This window comes from Callithrix jacchus, chromosome 12 (genome assembly GCF_049354715.1).
Source record: "Callithrix jacchus isolate 240 chromosome 12, calJac240_pri, whole genome shotgun sequence".
NCBI lineage: Eukaryota > Metazoa > Chordata > Mammalia > Primates > Cebidae > Callithrix > Callithrix jacchus.
Window position 1 is genome coordinate 110,235,566 of NC_133513.1, and position 17,681 is coordinate 110,253,246.

At 35.4% G+C, this 17,681-nt stretch overlaps 1 protein-coding gene across 1 annotated transcript in view; it reads right to left on the reverse strand.

The window, feature by feature from the left end:
• The window catches only part of PDZD8 (PDZ domain containing 8), a 101,305-nt gene that overhangs the window by 20,804 nt on the left and 62,820 nt on the right, over nucleotides 1–17,681 (reverse strand). The window contains exon 3 of the mRNA XM_017963198.5: nucleotides 15,647–15,749. Coding sequence (XP_017818687.1) covers nucleotides 15,647–15,749 — 103 coding nt within the window. The remainder of the gene's footprint in view (nucleotides 1–15,646; nucleotides 15,750–17,681) is intronic.

Consider the following 17,681-nt stretch of genomic DNA (forward strand, 5'->3'; position numbering starts at 1 on the left):
CGTGTTAAAGATCCCAAATCTGGAAATCTAAAATCTGAAAATAAGCATTTCCTTTGAGTGTCATGTCAGTGACAAAAAGTTTCAGATTTCAGAGTGTTTCAGATATCTGGATTTGGAATGCTCAACTTGAATAATGCCTAAATTTTCAGAAATTAACATTTAATTGATAGATAAGAAGGTGCTGAAGTCAGCCTCTCCTGAGAACTAAGGCAGATTTAAAATTGGTTTTTGAAGAAAAACTTCAATGTCATCTTCCATGGCTTTGTTCTAAGAGTTGGGTTTGTGTTCTGGCTCTAACATTTACTAGTTTTGTCACCTTAGGCAAGTGATTTAGCCCTGTGAGCCTTAATCATAAAACAGTGACACCCGATATCTACCATACTGGGTTGTTGTCAACATTAAATGAAACTATGGGTATAAACATCTGGCGCAATCTAGGTACAGGTACTTCTGTTATCTCCCTTAGGAAGACTTCCTTCTGGATGAAAATACAAATGACTCCCCCCAGTCTTCAAAATGGAATGCCAGCTTGGCCGTTTGATAACCTGGTTTCTAAAGCAACTGGATGGTAAATTAGAACTGCATCCATTGGTTACTTCATCTAAGAAAACAAAGATCCAAAAGTATAATATGAAAAAGTAAACTCCATTATATAAATACAACCAATCTAAGAGATCTAAGGAATAAAAATGGTCCTCTGCTTAGGTTCAAAAGGCTGTTAGGAAAATAATTACATCTTAATAATTATCTTGCAATATACTCAGATTTCTTATTTTCTCTCTCTTTTAAAATATAATTGATGTTTTGCTTAGAAATAAATTTAAATTTTATACAACCATTCCAGTGAAATAAAAAGTTCAGAAAACTATGCAGAGGCCTAGGTTGTTAGGTGAACAACAGAGTAACCTTCTTGCCCTTTTTAATTCCTTTGTCAAACAGAAACAGCTCTTATTTTAAAAATGAATCACCAGGTCAGCCTTCAGCCTCATATTGTATCATTCTACTTCTGCAGGTGATTTACATCTTACTAAGAAAGTGTAAGAGCCTTAGGTACAGATAGTTTTTTTTTTTAATAAATAAGGTTTCTTTATTAAAAAATAACTTTTTAATCTTGAAATAATTTCAACCTTATAGAAAGATTGCAAAACTAGTAAAGAATTCTAGTAAAGAATTCCCATTTATCCTAAACCCAGATTTTCCAATTGTTAACATTTTGCCACTTATTTTTCTGAACCATTTGAAAATAAATTCGACATATGATGTCCTTAACCTCTAAATACTTAAGCATGTATTTCCTAACAAAGACATTTTCTCACATAACCACAGTATGATTATCAGAATCAGAAAGTTAACATTGGGATAATACTATCGTCTAATCTACAGACTATTCATTTCAGCTGGAATGTAATTCTGAAATATGAACCAATAGCCTTTTATCTTTGCATAACCTTTGACCAAGAAATTACTTATATCAGTAGTAAACTATTGCCTATTGGCTACTTATATTTTAAGAACACACAAGCATATTCTGTATGTGAATAATGGGTGTTTGTGTATGTTTAACAAGTTTGCCTAAAACGTTAACAGTGGTCTCTCCAAGCAGTGGAATTATGGTTGACTTCTGTAGTTTTCTTTATAGCTTTTTAATTTTTTTAAAATAAGGAAAAACTGCCCATAATTTTTATATATATATATAATTTTTATCTTACACAGGTTGATTTTGGTAAAATATGCACATTTCTGCAAATTTCACAAATGAGTATGTAATCTTGAAAATTAAAAATCTGCTTCATGATACTTCCTTTTGCTTATTGGCTTCCTACTTAAACTTCTGAAAACATTCTCATTATTGATCAACTTACAAAAGATAGTTCACACATCATTCATTTAGGAAAAAAGCCATCTGCCCATACTCTAACAATTACTAGATAACCTTAAAAAAATAACCAGTTATCCAGAAGTACTCTTACTTACAGTGATTAATCCTTCTTGTCCAACATAAGGCATACTGTTTACACATAAACAACTTTCAAATATTACCACCTATTTCTCTAGTACAATCCAGTATCAGTGTAAACCAACATGCTTACAAATGGGAAACACAGCTGCTCCCAAACCAGCTTTAAACTCTACACCTGTTCAATATTTTTGAGAAATACATAATAACTTATGAAAATACTACCAAGACGGGTTTAATAGGACATATGAATTAAGTATTGCTGTTGCCACTCCTTTCCACTTACCTGTTTGAGGGCATAAACAAAAATTTTAACCTAGTTTTACTTTAGCTTATTCATTTTAAAGTACCTTCAATTAGTATATTATAGAACTTCACATTTATTGCGAAAATGCAAACAGGTGAAAGCTAGACACCTCAAACAGTGAAGTTATCATGAACTACTTCCTAAATGTTTGAAAACTTTGTTATTAACTACAACTATCTAGAAGCACTAATGTCTATGCTATGACGTTAAGATTCTTTATTCCTAAAAAGTTCTTAATTTCTTATCTTACACATTCCTGAAATTTAAATGTTTGTCCATGTTTTAATCTGTTGAGATGGGCAGCAGCTATTGATCTCCATCCTCCTTATAACAGCCCTTAATAAACTTGCTGATATTCTCAAGTCATTATTTGAGAACACTATCTTAAAAAACAACAACAATAACACTATCTTGTGATTGAGAAGGATACTCTCCCTGCTCTCCTCACCTTGCTGCAGGAAGGACTTAAAAGGGTCTTATAGACTTGTACAAGAAAACATAAATAAAACAAAACGAACTGGGAGTAGGGGATTTGTAAGGACACACAAAATATATGCACCGAAAACCACAGGAGCAAAATAGGTCAATTAGGTCAAATTCAATAATAATAATATGTGCCAGGTATTATGCTAAGTGTTTTTCATACATTTAACTCTTATACCCTGTAACACAGTGACTACTACCTCTACTGTAGAGATTATGAAATACCTTGCTCATAGCCATAAAGCTAGAGTGGAAAAAGCTAGATTTGAACCCAGGTATAAAGGACACTATTTGTGGAAATGATATAGTACTAGTTAAGAACATCAGCAGTGGAGTCATACTGCTTGGGTTTGCAGACTGTCTTTACTGCCAGCTACCTGGGTGATATGGATAAATTACTTCTATCTTTGCATCTTAATTTTCTCATATGTAAAACAGAGATAATAATAGTGCCTATTATCATGGTATTGTTCAATAAGGATTAAATGATTAATGCATGTAAAATCTTAAAACTAAGACTGGCACAGAAAATTGTGGAAACTTGTAATTGCTAATTATCACTGGACTGAATATATGTGGACAGGGAGCTGAATACTACTCTAAGATCTCTCATTACATCTCTCTAATACTTTAGGAAAGTGTTTATCTCTTAGTTTTGCATCTGTGTATGGTTCAGAAAATCAGCTATTTGGCTAAGTGGATTTTTATAGGAAGGTGCTACAGTGCCTTGAAAAGGATGTTTTAGCTAGTGAGACTGTATAGACTATGTGAATTAATTTTAGTTAAATTAGAGTAAACTGCAGGATTCTGAGAAACAGAACCCGAAAATAATGTTTAAGTTTTATGAATGCTATCTCCTTTAACTTGCTCTTTCAAAATATTTAGATTCTTACTACAATACTGTGAAACTACTTTGCTGTTCTTTATCCTATATGAAAAAAAGAGATCTTAAAAACAGCATAAACCTCAAATAAAGCATTCAACTTACTAGTTAAGATACCAAAAGGTGAAATTATAGCAGTAAAAAAATTTTTTTTCAAAAAACCATAGATCAAAGCACCACATGAAAAACATTCCATCTCTACACTGACTTTTGATAGTCACTATACCTCAAACAGCTTGTACAGAATGAGATCCTCTTTCTCCTTTCCTTCTCCCTCTTTATAGCTCATCTTTCTCAGCTTCTTTGCTCACTCCAAAACCTCCTTCATTCCCAGTGGTATCCAAGCCACACAGACTCTATTTTCCATTTCCACTGCCACCTTTCTGGTTCAGACTTTCATTACCCCTGACCTCTACTTTTCAGGTCTTTATGCCATCAAATCATCCTTGATTTTATCCATGGCTGCCAGGTTCAATAGACATATTATTGACTACTATGTGCTAAATACTGTGCTAGACATTTAAATATATAGAATCTCATTTAACCTTCATAAAACCATATGAAAAATCAGTCCCATTTTATAGAACAAAGTACTTGTGGATGAAATGGGCTTAGGGACTCTGAGTAAGGTCATGCTGGAAAAAGTGGCCTAGCTGAGACTCAAATCCAGCTCTAAGTTTGCCTGAAGAAAGATTCTGATAGCATTTTCATTCTGAAAGCCTCCAGAGGCCCAACAGTCTTGGAGAGTAACAGCCAAACTTCTTAAAGTGGTATTTAAAGTACTTTATAATGTGGTCCAATGAGAGAGGAACTATATGTTATTCAAAACAATCAACAGACATTACTTTATGGATATGAGGACTTGGGAGGCATTTTGTCTACTTTCGGCTCCTTATGGTTTATTTTCTCATTGTGTTCATTTTGGACCCTTGTTACCTTCATTGTAAAATATTATCTTAAGTATTTACACTTGGTAATTTACTTACCGTAACCTACTGGGTGTAACTGTAACTTACTTACCATAGCTTACAGGGCATGACCGTAACTTACTTACCATAGCTTACAGGGCGTAACTGTAACTTACTTACCATAGCTTACAGGGCGTAACTGTAACTTACTTACCATAGCTTACTGGGCGTGACTGTAACTTAACCTTGATCTATTGGGCGTAACCTACTTACTGGGCACAACCTACTTACTGGGCGTAACCTACTTAATGGGATTAATTTACTGGGCGTAACTTGCTTACTGTAACTTAAGTATGTTGATCTGGCGTAAACAACATTAACTTCAGAAAAGTATATAATGGATCAAATTGCAAAAATAAAATTGCTGCATGAGCATAGCACATGTAGCCCACCAGACCTCGCTCTTTTCTATCTCCTTTTTTTCTGGCGCACGCTCTCTTCCAGGTTTGGGACCCTCTGGCTGGACGAGATTCCCAGGCTCGCGTTCAGTTCACAACAGTCCAACCTTTTTATTCTTGTTTTGCATAACTTCCTATGCTGCCATATTCTTTAGCCAACTTGAACAACTGACTCTATCCCAACGATACTCAAATAGTCTTACTCTTAGCTGGGAATTTTGCTATATCCTCATTTTGAAATGGCCTCTTTGCCATCTCAAAATCCTATATATATAATATGAGGTTTGGTTCAAATGTCACCTCCTTAATATATTTTCTAGTTTTCCCAAATAATGTTACTTCTCCCTCATTGGAACCTCACAGTACTACCGATACTCACAGCACCGATGATCTTATTTCCTTCCTACTTATTTCCTTGAAGGGAAAGGTAATACAATGCCTTACACCTCATATTCAGTTTCGTGTTCTCATACTCACAGTGCTTTCCATTAATTTGATTGGAGAGTTTATGTTTGTATATTTTGACATAACTTCCCATTCTTTTCCCAGCATCTTAAAATCATAGTAAACATACTTAGAAAACCTAAGACAGAGAACTACATCCCTCATTTTTAATCAAGATGAACTTTAAGAGTAGAAATGTTACATAGGATTTACTATTAAAGCTTGAAGGCATTTAGTTTATTTAAAGAAGCCAAACTATAGAACATTATAGATGGCTAAAATTTCACTGAGTCCCTACTGTATTCACAAGTATTATCAAATTGAACTAAACCTGAGTTTTCATAAAAACTGACATTTTGAAAAAGGCTTTATTTGCTTTAATCTTTCTCTTCCTTTTGATAAGATTAAGACTGTAAATGGCAAATGGTTAAACAGGAGCCCCAAAATGCTATCCGCAAGACATCTGGCTTAACGTATTTATAAGTTTGTCTGTCTCAGATATTCTTGAGTATCTGATTTCACAGTTCTTTAAGAAGCTCTTTTATATTCTTTGTATGTCCATTCAACAATACATGATAGAGGTAGACTTTGTAGATGCATTGAATTTCATTCAGCAAGACTTCTAAAACTCTCCAAAACTGAAAGGGAAGTAAGGCAAATAAAATTTTAGATTATATCTCATCATTTTATTTAGGCTACACTAAACTATACACATAGAGTAAGAAATATTTTTGATGTTTTCAATAATGTCAGAAATAATTTACGTGCCACATCTGTAAACCAAAATCCTCACTCTAAAAATCAGGCTTTTCGCAAAATTAATATTGAGCAGTAAAGCTCTCATTTTGTGGACTTCCTTACCCTAAACATTTTTATTTGGTTAAAACATACAAGGAATAGCCTTGAAGATGGAAAGGAAATAGAAATGTGACTAAAAGTCATATTAAAACTCTGAAGGTCTGGAAGAAAAAGGGTTGTGGTTGAATAAAGGCTCTTGCTCAGGCAGCCAGCCTTAGTCATACCAAAAACATTTCCTAACAAAGTCATACAAAAACCTTTCCTAACCAACTGAGTGCCAAGTGCTATGAGCAAAACATCATAGTACCTGCTGATATGGAAGATATTGCTGGAGACAATACTGATGACATTATCATAGAAATATAAATTTGAAATCCCAATTGTAATAAGCATTACCAAGGAGTTTCATGATGGTTAGGAAAGGTTTCCCAGAGGAAATGATTATTAGTGTTTGGAAAACTCTGCCCCTACCGCGAAAGCTCTCTCTCTCTCTCTTTTCCTCCCCCACAAAGAGGCTCCCTTATCTCTCACTTTACATACCGGCCCTAGCCCTCCCACCGCCCAGCTTCCCGCCCAGCAGTTCAAACTGACCAACAGTTGCCCACCACCTTGGCTTTTGGCTTCCCCACCCCCCAGCCCTTCAGCCCCCTATAAAACAACCCTGCCCCTCTGAGCGGCGCGGCCATTTTTCCTTTTCGTGCCGGCTGGCCCGCCCGGAGGCTCTTTCCTCTCAATAAAGCCTGAACTTAAGGAATTTCCTCTAGCCTGCGGTCCGGTTTCTTTCCCAATGAGCCCAGTCTTCCCGCAGAGGGTAGGTCAGACAATTAGTATTTTATTAATAGGTTCTAAGAGAACAGAAAACTGAGTATTTAATAAGGAAGGCCTTCAAAACAGAGGATGGCTACTTGGTGACAGAATAGCTGAGTACCAAACAGGAGACACTGAGTAAACTCAGATATTAGTAACGGTAAGAAGTTACTATCAATCTTTGGCTGGAAGGAAGAAGGGTGAGGAAGAAGAGGTGGTATTAGTAGAGGCCAGGGGCTAGACTATCAAGTAGAAGCTGGAAGTATGGTGGGCCTGTCCTGTCAGAAGCATGCAGCCACGAAGGAGAAAGAATGGCTGTCAGACACACTGTCCAATGCAGAAGGGAAGAAGAAAACCCTGGCTTTCCCAGTTCACTCCCATTCCCATCGGTGCGTTACATTGGTCAAATCCAGCTGAAATACAGTCTGCTAAGGTCAGCCCTCTCAGCATATAGCAGTGACGGGCAGAAAAATGTATCTGAGGGCAAACAAGCTAAGGTCACACACAAGCAGAGATCTGATGAATGAGTTAACTACAGGTTTGTATGGGGAGAAATGAGTTGGGGGAAGGGGACACATGTACCATGGTTGTGTAGTGGACAGAGAGTATGGCAAGTATGGTGGAGTGAAAGACAGCCAGCATGGCTAAACTGGAGAATGGCAGGGGAGAAAGGAGGATTGGAGAAATACATAGGGACCAGGCCTGCGAGGGCTGGAATTTGTCATCCTATAATATGCAATCAGAAACCACTGAGGCAGGCAACTGATAGAATCAGATTTGTATCTCAAAAGTTCACTTATTCTCCCCTTTTCCTCCCAGGACATTTACTAAACTGCAACATGTCAGAAATTTTACTAGGTGCAGGATACACAGTATAAAAACAATATAATATATTTGTGTCTCTGTGAAGTCTACTAGCAAGTGTCTAGCATGCTGGATTATGGAAGACCTTTTAGGTATTCTTTTAGCATAAATCATATGATTATCATCACAAACATGATATTTATCTTCATTACACCATAGATTTAGTTCCAGTAAATTTGCTGATTATCCTACTGTTTACTTTTTGTATTTATATGCTTCCATTAGTCACTCACCCATCTTTGTCTTTTCAGCTGAAGAACACTAATTTTTTTCTCATCCATTTATCTTTATATGGCTATCTCATTTCCGTGTTAATTTTAATTATTTGTCCTCACCCTATCCAGTTCTGTTTTAAATTCCTTGTATTAGAGCAACCATAAATGAACAAATAATTTATTCCCAGAGAATTTCATAGTTTTAAAATAAGTATATAAAAAGATTTCATTTTGTGACATTTCTCATGAAAAGTCAAATTTCTTGTTTTGGAAGCACAGTGACATATTATCTATTTCTTTAAGAATCCTATATCTCGTATAAGTATAGTTTGGATTTCCTTCTTATGTACTTGTCCTGAGAGCTCTTCCTTCATATTCTATCTCTTAACTTGGCACTTCTTAGCTTAGTGCTATGTGTAAATCTGAAGATTATACTGTACATTCCTTCTTCGAGATCTGTGCTGTCCAATATGGAACCCACTAGTCACATGCAGCTTCTGAGCATTTGGAATGTAGCTGAAATTCAACCTATGCTGTAACTATAAAATATATATCAGATTTCAAAGACTTCTTATAAGGATGTAAAATATCTCATTGATTTTTATGTTGATTACGTCAAAATGACCAGGTTTGGGATATATATGGGTCAAATAAAACATTACTAAAATTAATTTCGCCTGCTTTTTTGTTTTTTACAGTGTCCACTAGAAAAATCTAAAATTACGTAAGTGCCACATATTATATTTCTGTTAGTGCTGTTTTAAATCCTTTATGAAAATTTATCAAAGTCTTGGACTCAATCACTCAAGATACTATACCTGGTCATCCTTACCCTTTTTCCCACATATTTAAGCCAGATCTACTTGTAACAAAATATTCTCCCAGGAATTAGATGTTCCAGGAAACTTTGGTATAGATCTTCCTCAAAAGCTTCTGGAAAGCTGAAAATGCATTTACTGTTTTCATTTCTTCTATATGCTCATTTACCATCTTCATATTAGATAGGAATGATTTCCCTAAATGCTGTTTTTTCTCCCAACTGATTACTTTTCCCTTATACTAAGTCTTTGCTGTATACAATTGCCCTAATAATTACTCTGGAAGTGAATGAAGACTCACTGGGCTCTATAATAAGCCAGACTGTCTCTGAATCAGGCTTAATCTTAGGCAAGTGAATATGGGTGATGGTATTTTGAAGCCCCTTGCATTCAAATCCCATCTCCCCATAATTTCAGATCTCTCCTGAACTCTGTTCTAAAATGATTCAATTATCACTACTAATTATTACAATACCATTCATAGTCTAGTTTTTGTTAGAGGTAGTGAGATTTAATCAAACAGGTATAGATCCTATAGTCAGAAGACTTTGGCTCTTTGTACATGGGAAAAGTATTTCATAGATTCTAAAGTGCTACATATGTTAGATATTTTGCTTGCATATCTTGTTTCTTATCCTGGCAGTGGTTCTTAGAAAATAGGTATCATCTCCTCATCTCTTTAATTGTATGGGTGTGTTTAAAAATTGATGGGAGCCTGATAGCAATTATTTACCTTTTCAAATTGGATTCTTGAGAAAAATTAGGCTTTGATGAGAAAACAATAGGTTTCTTTTCTAGAGAAGAAAAAATACCACTCAAGTCAAACAGAAAGAAAACGTCCAAAATCTAGGAGATGAATTCTTCAGACTTTACAATTTTAGATAAGAATAACCTTATCTAAAGCCCTTCTTATAATAGCTGCCAGTTAATACCACATAACACTCTAAAAGAATATACTGTTCTGATTAAGAGCTCCAGTATGTCACTTATGGATTCTCCTCGTTAGCTGAGTGCTTTTCAGGGATTCATTATTCCTTGCTTTTCAGGTAGATCTGAAGTAGAATGTCATCTCCTAATGCCTTTAACCACAGTTCCCTCTGGAACCTGCATACTGGGGTACAAAAGGTATGAAGTACTTCTACTCTTTTATTTATACTGACAAATGATTGTTCTCTCTTCTGCCCATCTGCTCTAAATTAAGAGACCCAAAAGCTTATTTTAGAATTTCCCCTCCATTTCAAAACAGGAAAAAATTCATATTCATCCTTCCTTTCTGGTAGTGACACATTTATATACCAATATTGTTTGGGTTTTCAACCTTGTGTCTCTACTTGCAGAAGGAAATACTTGGTCTCTCATGAAAGGCAATTGCTATCAAGTATCTGAAGGCAGAGTGTGGTAGGTTGAAGGAAGATGGAGAGTCAGGTTAGTATCAGAAAATGTACATAAAAGCTTGTTTCTAAAACCAGAATTCCTTACATCCTTTTATTCAGAATTAAAGAATAGGTGGGTGTTTGTAGTAGCCCCTACTGCCTTTTCCTTTACCTCAGAATTCCCAGATTCAGAGGTTCCAGAGCCCATTTTCATGGTGCCTACTCTTCTACCCAACAGCCTCAAACAAAGTTGAAGGAATAGAGTTGGAACAGAAAATCTATGAGAAGAATCAAGGGAGTCAGTGTGGACAAATGATTAAAAGTAGATACAGAGGGCACAGGCAGACTGGCTAAAACAGGAAGAGAGAGGGAAAGAACAAAACCTTTATTAATAATCTATTTGGTTTGAGGCTGGGTGCAGTGGCTCATGCCTGTAATTCCAGCACTTTGGGAGGTTGAGGGTGGGTCACCTGAGACAAGGAGTTTGAGACCAGCCTGGCCAACATGGTGAAACCCTGTCTCTACTAAAAATACAAAAATTAGCCGGGTCTAGTGATGCATGCCTGTAGTCCCAGCTACTTGGGAAGCTGAGGCAGGAGAATTGCTTGAACCCAGGAGGTGGAGGTTACGGTGAGCTGAGACTGCACTACTGCACTCCAGCCTGAGCGACAGAGCTAGACTGTCTCAAAAACAAAAACAAAAACAATAATCTATTTTCTGTCTGGAACCAGGGGTAAAGCAAGTGGGTGGTCAGTGGCAAGGAAACTCAAATTCTGGGAGGGTAAAACTTAGGATCTCTCTCTTTCAAATAATGTGTGCTAACGTGACATTTATATGGTCTGTGTGGCTAAGAAGGCACACAATAATGATTCATGTGTGTCTTAATATATGTCAGATTAATTTATCGTGAATTTTATTTGTAAGCACTATACATTCTACAGATATTTATAGATAGCTTTTATAGTTTACTACTAAAATATCATGGCCTGAAACTTTTTAAAATCTGAAAAATCCTTAAATTTCTTTCTTAGTGAAAGTTAAGCAAAGTATGATCACCAAACCTGAATACTGCAATAGACTGAAATAAATCAAAAATTGAATTGTCTTTTTCTGGTATGGTAAAGACATTTTTAGTATTTACTCTGCCACCTCTAATTTTTGTTTAAGTCTAATATCTACTTGTATCTTTACAAGTAGAATTCTCATGATAAATCTTTATTATTTTCAAAGAACAAACAATCATAAGGCACCTCATTTATTCTATGAGCTCTTTTATTGTATGTATGAGTTAATAAGCAGGGCACTGCTCTGTGTTTGCTCCAAACTTTTCTTGGATTTCTAATAGTGTATTTCTAAAATAGGCTTTATGTAGGCTATTTGTTAAATTACTCTTTGCAACTTCTCCCTTATATCCCAATTTATAAAAAATTCCCTTAAAAAGTCATGGCCAGGTTCAATCATTGTGGAAGACAGTGTGGCGATTCCTCAAGGACCTAGAAACAGAAATTCCATTTGACCCAGCAATCCCATTACTGGGTATATATCCAAAGAATTATAAATCGTTCTACTATAAGGACACATGTACACAAATGTTCACTGCGGCACTGTTTACAATAGCAAAGACCTGGAACCAACCCAAATGCCCATCAATAATAGATTGGACAGGGAAAATGTGGCACATATACACTATGGAATACTATGCAGCCATCAAAAACGATGAGCTCATGTCCTTTGCAGGGACATGGATGAACCTGGAAACCATCATTCTCAGCAAACTGACACAAGAACAGAAAATCAAACACCGCATGTTCTCACTCATAGGTAGGTGTTTAACAATGGGAACACATGGACATAGGGAGGGGAGCATCACACACTGGGGTCTGTAGGGGGGAAATAGGGGAGGGACAACGGGGGGTGGGGAGCTGGGGAGAGATAGCATGGGGAGAAATGCCAGATATAGGTGATGGGGAGGAAGGCAGCAAATTACACTGCCATGTGTGTACCTATGCAACAATCTTGCATGTTCTTCACATGTACCCCAAAACCTAAAACGCAATTAAAAAAATAAAGTCATGGCCAGGTGTGATGGCTAGTCCCTTTATACACAGAACTTTGGGAGGCTGGGGTGGGAGGACTGCTTGAGGACAGGAGCTCAAGACCAGCTTGGGCAACACAGCGACACCCTGTCTCTACCAAAAAAAAAAAAAAAAGATGAGTGTAATGACATACACTTGCAGTCCTAGCTACACCAGAGGTGGAAGTTGAGGTGGGAGGATAACTTGATCCCAGGAGTTGGAGGCTGCCGTGAGCCATTACTGTATTGCTGCACTCTAACCTGGGTGACAGTGCAAGACCCTGTCTCTAAAAAAATAAAAAAATGAAAAGGTCATCAAATAGATTTGAGTTGTCTTATTGTGGACTGGCTACATAAAAGTCAGTCATAACTCCTGTCTCTCCCTTGCATTCTACTTCTACAAAGACAGAAAAATTAAAATGGCTTCTCATACTGTACTTCCTTGCTGCTGAGGAAGCCATATGACTCACTTCTGGACAATGAGATATTAGTAGAAATCCCTGGGAGGAACTTCCAGGAAAGTTTTAAAAAGAACATGGCTGACATGTGCTTTTGGCCAGCTTTAGACTACACCCCTTTTCTTGAAAGGTAAAATCCTAAGGGTGTCTTAGACATCTTGCAACCATGACAGCAAAAAACCCATGCTAAGGAAGATGAAGGAGGAAGCTACGTTCTTCAATTACAGTGTTATACTCCTTTAAAAACACAAGGCACATTTAAAGTATGGCAGGAATTAAGTTTCTTTTATTCTGCATATTCATTATAATTAGTGACTAACTTCAATGAAGGAATTTCAACATAAAGACTGATTTAAACCTAGAGATTGTATTTATACAAAGAGAGCATCCTAAACTCATCAAATAATTTAGCAAAATTGTTTTTTAACAATGTTCTATTTTCTACTCATATTTGTAATATATTACAAATTATCAAAATCTACTCCCTGATGTTTTATGTTGTCTGAAAGAACATGATAATTCTCCTCCCTAGGAATATTAAATTCAGACATAGGTAATTTAATGCCTGTAGACACTATTGCTGACATTTTCAAATCAGCTCTAATTAATAACCTAGAATTCTTTCCTCAAAACTACTTATGACATATGCTAAGAAGTAAAATAATGAAAAGATTAATGGCTTACCAACCTTTGCTATAAAATGTTAGAACAATCTAATCTCATATCTTTGCAAATATAATAAAGGATATTGAAAATGCCAATAGCAATGGCAAGTTATGACCAATTCAGAGTAAAGCCAAAAATTTAGCTGGACAAAAACAATAATGCTTCTTCATGAAGTTATGCATTTCAAAATAAATTCTAATGCCAGTTATTTCATTCTTCTGAGGAACTGCTTCAAATTGTTTGAGATACTAACATAAAGAAAGTTGGGGCAAGATCAGCCACCAAAAAAAGGGGAAATTTTCCATGAAACCTCTATTTTGACCATGTCATTACCACACTCAAAATCTTCAACAGCTGCCCACTGCTTTCATAAATCCAAACTCTATGGGCCGACCACCCTCCCTTTCCAGTTTTACTTGTCCCTACCTCTCCACTCTGATACAAATTATCCTATTTCTCTCAAAATAATTTCATACTGCCCAATGTTTATATAAGGATGTTCACAACAATACATAAGTAAATTAGAAACAATTTAAAAGTCAAAGGAATATCCATAAAAATACTACATAGTAGTCCAATAAAGATTTAGCAGGATTTTTTTTCTCTCCATTTGACTGAAAAGGAAAAAACAAAACAAAACAGGAGTTGTAACTTTCGTCTCTGACAAAATAGACTTTAATAGTAACAAAGACTAAAAGAAACAAAGAAGGACATTACATAATGGTAAAAGGATCAATGCAACAACAGGAGTCAATGATCATAAATCTATAAGCACCCAATATAGAAACACCCAGATACATAAGACAAGTTCTTAATGACTTATAAAGAGACTTGGACTCCCGCACAATAATAACGGGAGACTTTGACACCACATTGTTAATATTCGACGGATCAACAAGATAGAAAATTAACGGGAACATCTATGATTTGAACTCAGACCTGGAACAAGTAAACTCAGCGAATATTTATAAAATTCTTCACCCCAGGTCTACAGAACATACATTTTTCTCAGTATCACATTACACCTATTTTGAAAGTGACCACATAATTGGAAGTAAATCACTCTTCAGCATTCGTATAGCATTTCATAGACTTAAATGAAATATTGGTTGGCTGTTTGTTATTTTCTTCCCATATTCCTTCCTGTCTCTGCTGTTAAGCACAATTATCGGCAGCATAAAAGAGGTTTTTAATACCTGTTTTTAGATTGCATTCCAGCCTGGGCAATAGAACAAGACTCCTGTTCTCTCTCCCCCTTTCTCTTTCTTTCTTTCAAAAAAAAAGATAATACCAATAAAGAGAAATACCCTTTAGCCATCCTTTCTCTACTCTAACTCTCTATGGAGTTAACCACTACCATCACTTCGTCTTCTCTTTCTCTGCTCTAAAAAAAAAAGATTTGGCAGGATTTTGACTGTTACCCTGTAGCACTGGGAACATGCTTCTACTAAAATAATTATTGTTTATCTGAAATTCAGATTTAACTGGGTGTCCTCCATTCTCTCTGGTAAGCCTGCTCCAGTGTCATCTCTTTAGAGTCCTATTATCACCAGATTTAAAGAATGTCCTTTATTATAACTTCTAATTCCTCTGTCATATCCCTTCATAGCACTTGTCAGTCTTTGGGAATAGCTTTGTTCACTTTTTTTGTTTACCATTGTAGATCACTTCCTCCCTTTTCTAATTAATCCCCACATCACAACTCTACCCCCATGTTAGTATCACAGAATAGGGTTTTTTTTTTTGTCTTGAACAGTTTCTCTCGCGTCTAAAACAGTACCCAGCACAAAAATATCTGTCCAATGAATGAATAATGAATACTCTGAATTCACATCTTCAAAAGTGTTTAGTTAAAATTATTTCCTTCTAATTTCATAACTGCAGCAATCTTAAAGTTCTAAAAGGAAAACTAGTCGGACTAGGTTTCTTATGAAGGTAATATGAATACTAACTATAGTTTCATGTGATTTACTTTATCACTGAGGTTGTATTGTAACAAGACAAATAAATAAGAACTGTTCATAACTATTTGCACATGACCAAAAATAACTCAAAGAATACAGAAATAGTAATAAAAGCACACTTATAAAATAGACCTTTATACAGATATAAATCACTGCAAATCCATTTTACCGTCTTAATAGAACTCCTTTGTTTTTCTTCCCAAACACTACTGCTTAATTCAAGTGTGCAATGAACATTTGCCTCTCTGTCATAGGATCCAAAAATGAGTAACCTGCAGAATAAAACAAAACAAGGGAGAATATTATACTTGTTATATTCATTAAAATTTTTCTTTCAGATCATTATAACAAGAAACGATACATTACTCCATTACTATTTTAGCTTTAGTAAGAGAGAAAAAAAATTAAGTCAAATATTTATACACCCTCTAGTGGAAACATGAAGTAAAGCTAAAATGTGGTGAGATTCCAGGATATGCTGTTTTTCAGCAGCTAAGTTAAACAAATACAAAGTATTATCTACTCATTAAGTAAAGAAATTGACCAAATACTTGTATGTAGCGGCAGCAGCTACACATCTTCAAAACAGACTATTGAATTAAAAAAACAAACAAGATGCAGAATAATGCATCTAATATATCACCAACTGTAAAACACACACAAAAGTGTGATACAATTTTTTATAAACACACACACACACACACACACACACACACACACTTCATCTATGAATATGACCTCAGGAAAATGATTTAACTTTTCTAAGCCTCCCTCTTCTAGAAACTCTGGGCAAAAATAGTACTTACCTCTGAGAACTGTTGTAAGTAAAGGACAATGCACACAAGGCATTTAGCACAGTGCCTAGTAAATACTAAGTGCTCAATAAATGTTTGTTATTTCTATTACTGTCTTGAAAGCAATTGTCAAGGAATATTGGCATCACATAATTTTACTGTTTAACATTTAGATCTAAAAAAGACATAGGAGGTCCAATCACAAGATTATATAAAATAATTTTTATTATTGAAGAAAAAACTCACGTGTCCGACTTCTATATTATCTATCCTCAAAATCAGAGTGTAAATCTGCCAACTTGTTTCAGCAGTAAGCTTGAGAATATCTTTAACACTAACAAACATGTTAGCTGTTACTCTATTATTTTATCTCTCTATGAAGATCATGAGGTGGTAGTGAATAATGAAAAAGTGGGTAAAACACATGAGAGCAATTTGAAAAAAACTGTGTCTACAGGTTAAAGACCTCCAGCAAATCATGTCCATACTCCACAAACTAGAGTCACAAACAGAAGTCTGAATAAACTCAAGGTGAAAAATCAAACCAAAGCAAACAAAAACAAACCTCTAAAATTCTAAGTTCTAGACAATTCTTAAAGAATCTTAAAAGGAACTTTAAACTTAGTGCTTAACAACCTATTACCAAAAACAAGGCAGTCCAAATACACAGAGGATTCTTATTTATAAAATACTAGGTTTAGGAAAAAAATGAGAATTTACATTCATTAAAGCTCTGCTGCCACCATCTGTTCAAAGAGTAAACTACCTAAGGGCCTTTACTACCATGCAGAGAAAACTGCACAAGGTAGTGTCCCCAAATTCCTGGCAGGTATTAATCTTCAGAATTCAGGAATGAGAAAGCAAAATTCTCAGAAATTCTCCCCTGTAAGTTATTCTGTATTTTTCACAACACTTTAAAAATATCTTTAGAAAGATTAATAAAAAACTTAACAAAAATTAACTCAAAATGGGTCACCGACCTGAATATAAAAGCTAAAACTATAAAAACCTTAAAGAAAACATAAAAGCAAATCTTTTTGACCTTGGACTAGGCAATGGTTTCTTAAATATAACGCCAAAAGCATAAGTACCAAAAGAAAAATAGATAAATTGGACTTAATCAAAATTAAAAATTTTTTTTAAAGTAAATGAAATGACAACTCACAGAATGGGAGGAAACGTTTGCAAATCAAGCATTTGATAAGGGCCTAGTAGTATTCAGAAAAAAATATGAATTCTTACAGCTCAACAATAAAAAGACAAACACTGCAATTTAAAAATGGGCAAGGAATCTGAATAGGCACATCTCCAAAGATACACAAATGGTCAACAAGCACATGAAAAGTTACTCAACATCATTAGCCACTGAAGCAGCACAAATCAAAATGATTTTATACCCACTAGATTGGC